This window comes from Octopus bimaculoides, chromosome 6 (genome assembly GCF_001194135.2).
Source record: "Octopus bimaculoides isolate UCB-OBI-ISO-001 chromosome 6, ASM119413v2, whole genome shotgun sequence".
In the NCBI taxonomy this organism is placed as follows: domain Eukaryota; kingdom Metazoa; phylum Mollusca; class Cephalopoda; order Octopoda; family Octopodidae; genus Octopus; species Octopus bimaculoides.
The window spans coordinates 103863773-103868468 of NC_068986.1; the positions used below are offsets into that span (position 1 = coordinate 103863773).

At 37.1% G+C, this 4696-nt stretch overlaps 1 protein-coding gene across 1 annotated transcript in view; it reads left to right on the forward strand.

Annotated features, from left to right (window-relative positions):
- The first annotated feature begins 1873 nt into the window (after nt 1-1873).
- Nucleotides 1874-4696, forward strand: part of LOC128248078 (protein obstructor-E-like) — a 4559-nt gene continuing 1736 nt past the window's right edge. Inside the window, exons 1-2 of the mRNA XM_052968498.1 lie at nt 1874-1901; nt 2432-2638. Coding sequence (XP_052824458.1) covers nt 1874-1901; nt 2432-2638 — 235 coding nt within the window. The remainder of the gene's footprint in view (nt 1902-2431; nt 2639-4696) is intronic.

Genomic DNA, 4696 nt, shown 5'->3' on the forward strand with positions numbered 1-4696 from the left:
AGTAGTGATAGTGAGTCACTTTGGAAAATGTCACAAGAAATTCTTACATCTCCGGCATTAAGAAATTCATTATCATTGTTCAAAGTCAGTGTGGTTCTCTATGATATCAGGTGCTATTTTATACATTTCCAGACATTTCTTAATCCATCTGTGTATTAGACTATCAAAAACTTTTTTATAGTCTATCCAGGCTATCGACAAGTTTTTGAGTCGTGTGTGACAATCTTCTGAGATCATCTTATTGATGAGAAGCTGATTTGTACAACCATAGGACACACGTTTACGTCATTTTTGCTCATTAGGGAATATGCCACTTTCTATTAAAAAAAACAAAACTCTAGTTATATTCAGCTAAGACAGATGTTAGTGTTTTATACATTGTTGTTAAGCAGGTTATTGGTCTATAATTCATTGGTTCGTTTGTTTCTTCATTTTTTTGGAAGTAGGAATGTTACAACTTTAAGTAGATAAGAGGGAATCATACTAGGTTGTTGCAAAACGTTGTTGTAAAGTTTTGTTAGCAGTTCATGGCTCTCTGGGAAGGCATTCAACCAGAAGTTAGGAATTTCATCCTTTCCTAGAGACGTCCATTTGCTTGACTTCCTGAGAGCAGATCTTACATCCTCTACCTTTACACCCTCCCACTTTTGCTCATCTAAGGAGTCCATGTCTGTAGATATTCTATTAATCGATGGGGCTTTTCATTGTGTGTTTTATTCCAAAATTTCTGCACTTCTTTTAAAGGAACAGACTTTACTGTAACTGGTATTTTCCCTATCTTCCTGTAAAAAATGTGGGCGTTATTTTCGAGCATGTTGCTGTCCCTGAAGAATCTAACGCGCTTTTCATACCTTGCTATGCGTGCAGCTTTAGCACATACCTTTTGCTTGACAGTTTCTATGATGGTATCGATGTCAGATATGGCTTTCATAGTATATTTTTTCTTTAATGTTCGGATTTGTTCTTTGGCTTGATAGTCTTGTCAAACTTAAGTCTTTTTAAGCATTCTACTTCAGACTACCTTCTTGTCAAGTGGGCTTCTTGTGGGAATGTTGTCGTTTTTTAATCTTTTCACCTCATAGAATCATTGAGATTTTCGCGGATGCATAATACAGTTGGTTGAAATCTGTAATGTAAACGCCATTAGTTGAAATTATATTCTTAAGTGCAAGGCGGATTTTACCAATTACTTTAAAGTTTTGGTTAGAATTGCAAATTTTTAGTGTTTATGTTTGGTTCAGAGAGTATTTCACTCTGCTTATCAGTTACATTGACCCTTTCTATCATTACTGCATTTTCCTCAGACCTGGGTTGGCCTTTAATTATTTCCACTGCAGTATCTTCTATAGCTGAAATGTCGTTCCTTTTATGCGTTACTGATTGTTTAATTTGGACAATCTCTAATTCAGTTAGTAATGTCTTTTTGATAATGTTTCTTCTGACGTTGGCAAGTTTGTTACTGTCTATGTAGGGTCTTACTTCAAGGTGTTTCTGACTCCAGTTTAAGTTGGTTTGTGCAGTATTAGATTTATTTGCGAGGAAATAAATGGCATGATAGAAGGCGTTGAGACCTTCTTTATTATCTCCCCTTGACTATTTTTCATTCTTTTTCTTTTGGTTATTTGATGACGAGAATGGATGGCCAAAAAACAAATCCGAACATTAAAGAAAAAATATACTATGAAAGCCATATTTGACATCGATACCATCATAGAAACTGTCAAGCAAAAGGTATGTGCTAAAGCTACACGCATAGCAAGGTATGAAAAGCGCGTTAGATTCTTCCAACTCCTGAGTAGACTTCTTATCACTCAGCAAGTAACTGAATAGAGTTGTGCATTAACTGAGTGGAGTGTGCCGAGAAATTACATGGATGGATAGTTCTGTCACTGCTGCCAGATGTAAGATACATATATACAACCATCACTCTTAAGAGAGGTTTTCCCAATAAAATGACCGAACACTTGATTATTTGGTAAGCTTCTACACAGCTGCAGCAGTGAAAATATACAAGACTCTAAAGTTTACAATATGAATTTGATTTTGCTATGTACATTCCAACGATGCAACATTGTATCTTTGTTAGAAACTAGCTTCTTTATTACTGGAAGATTTCAAACAGTTGAGGGCATACAAGGCATTGATCGACCCCGGGCTATAGTAGAAACACTTGCGCTTAAGGATCTACACAGTGGGTATGAATCGGAAACCACGGGGTTGTAAAGCGAGCTTCTAGTCAACATACCTGGATAAAATTTCTTTAATCGTCAGATGCAAATATTCCATTATCCTTAAGAAACGAGAGATTTTTACAATTTCGATATCATTATACAGTCAATGACGGAAAATTTGCTTCTTAATTTATATATCTAATTAGTTTGTTTGTTTTTGAAGGACAATCATTGAGACCAAAACATTAAATATTTTTCAGATATTGAGAATGATCCCCGGTGTATACACAAGAACGGAAGTAACCCTGAACCAACCGACTGTGCAAGATTTGTTGAATGCTGGGAAGGAACTTCACTTTCTGTGAAATGGTGTCCCCAAGGTCTTCTCTACAATACAACGAAACGAATGTGCATGTGGCCCACCAGAGTAGACTGCTCCAATCGACCAAACAAGATGGCGGATAGCGGTAACATTCACATTCTTGTTTTTGTCCCCCCCTCCTTTTAATGAAAATATAAACGAAGGTGGTGAACTGTCTGAATCGTTAGCACGCCGGATAAAATGTTTAGTAGCATTTCGTCCATGTTTACGTTCTGAATTCAATTCCACCAAGGTCGACTTTGCCTTCTGTCCTTTCGAGATCGTTAAAATAAATACCAGTTAATCACTGGGATCGATGTAATCGACTTACCTCCAACCACGAAATTGTTGGCTGTATGCCACAATTTGAAATCAATATAAATAGATAGTATAAACGTAAAACTGGAAGCGCAATGGCCCAGTGGTTAGGGCAGCGGACTCGCGGTCGTAGGATCGCGGTTTCGATTCCCAGACCGGGCGTTGTGAGTGTTTATTGAACGAAAACACCTAAAGTTCCACGAGGCTCCGGCAGGGGATGGTGATGACCCCTGCTGTACTCTTAAACTACAACTTTCTCTCACTCTTACTTCCTGTTTCTGTTGTACCTGTAATCAAAGAGCCAGCCTTGTCACTCTGTGTCACGCTGAATATCCCTAAGAACTACATTAAGGGTACACGTGTCTGTGGAGTGCTCAGCCACTTGCACGTTAATTTCTCGAGCAGGCTGTTCCGTTGATCGGATCAACTGGAACCCTCGTCGTCGTAACTGACGGAGTGCCAACGAAACGTAAAACCAAGCCACCTCTCTAATGTGTGTAAGCGGCAAGATTTAAATAGAATGAGAAGTTGATTAAATGATATCAATTACACAGACTTAAGTTGAACAACTTATTCAGACGAGCCATCGTGTATGCCTGTTTGTTAAGAACTCAATATACAAGAAGTAGCAATCATATTTCCCTAAAATTTCCTCACTAGCTTGTAAATAAAGAAAAGACATCCAAAAATGTAATCCTAGATGCATTAGTTCAGGAAAATGATGCTTAGGTAACTGCTGAAAAATCTTAGATTTCGAACATAAATTAAAATAAAAATTGTGGCTGAAGTTTTAATTTCGATCATTTAAAATCTTTTGTTACCGTCTTTCTAATGAAAAACATTACATATGTGTCAGTGAACATCGAAAAGATGGAAGAATTTTGTAAAATAGCTTAATCAGTATTGAACTAGTATTTGAAGCTTAAATAAACATGAAATTTTGATGGAAGGTTTAACATCAGTGGTTTAAGATCAGTAGAGCCCAAACTTTTTCGGTTTGGCCGCATTCCTAGCACACCCACACTCACCACCACCACCACTACCGCCGCCGCCGCCACCGCCACCGCCGATCACTTTCTGAATCAAATTCAGAATAAGTGTATTTCACAAATAAAACGTAGCCTAATTAGCCCATTATTTTGTAGATTTCCCGTTATCGCCCAAATTTTCTTCAACGCCACCCTGCGCCCTTCCAGTACTGCTCACTTTGAGAACCACTGATCTAGTTCGTTTTAAAACTGGAAATTTGCAATGTAGAAGCGAGGGCAATCTTGAGCCTGCAGCGTCCCAATTCCTCAGCGAACTTTAGGTTTACCAAAAATTGATAGGCACTCATTATTTATTGTACTTTGTTTAGTGACTGACCCGATGTCTTGTAGCTAAGAGTTAAGACTAATTTGTTGCATATTATAGTGGTGGTTGTGTTAGTGGGGTCGTTATACCAATGATAAACAAGCGCTGATTCAATTTCACTTCTTTTATTATTATTTCTCAATTTTTTTTCTTTAATTTAGTCTTATGCTTGGTGGGTAGGGTAATTGAATGAATATCAAACTAAATGACGTGACGCTTTGTGCCATAACAGTCACTGTCTTCATTACTGGTTGCTTTCTTTGTTCCTGGTGCATGATTCAAATATTGATTGAGGTTTATTATCGTTTTATCATCGAGAAACTACACACAATTCGCGGAGATATTATATTTAATTTATTCTTAAGCGGTTTCCGTGTCGTAACTTAATGCAAAGATGAGTAAATATTTTAAAACATAAAACTCATTGCTGTGATATTAAATGCAATAGGAGTTATTATTATCGTTACTTGCAATATATATATATATATATATA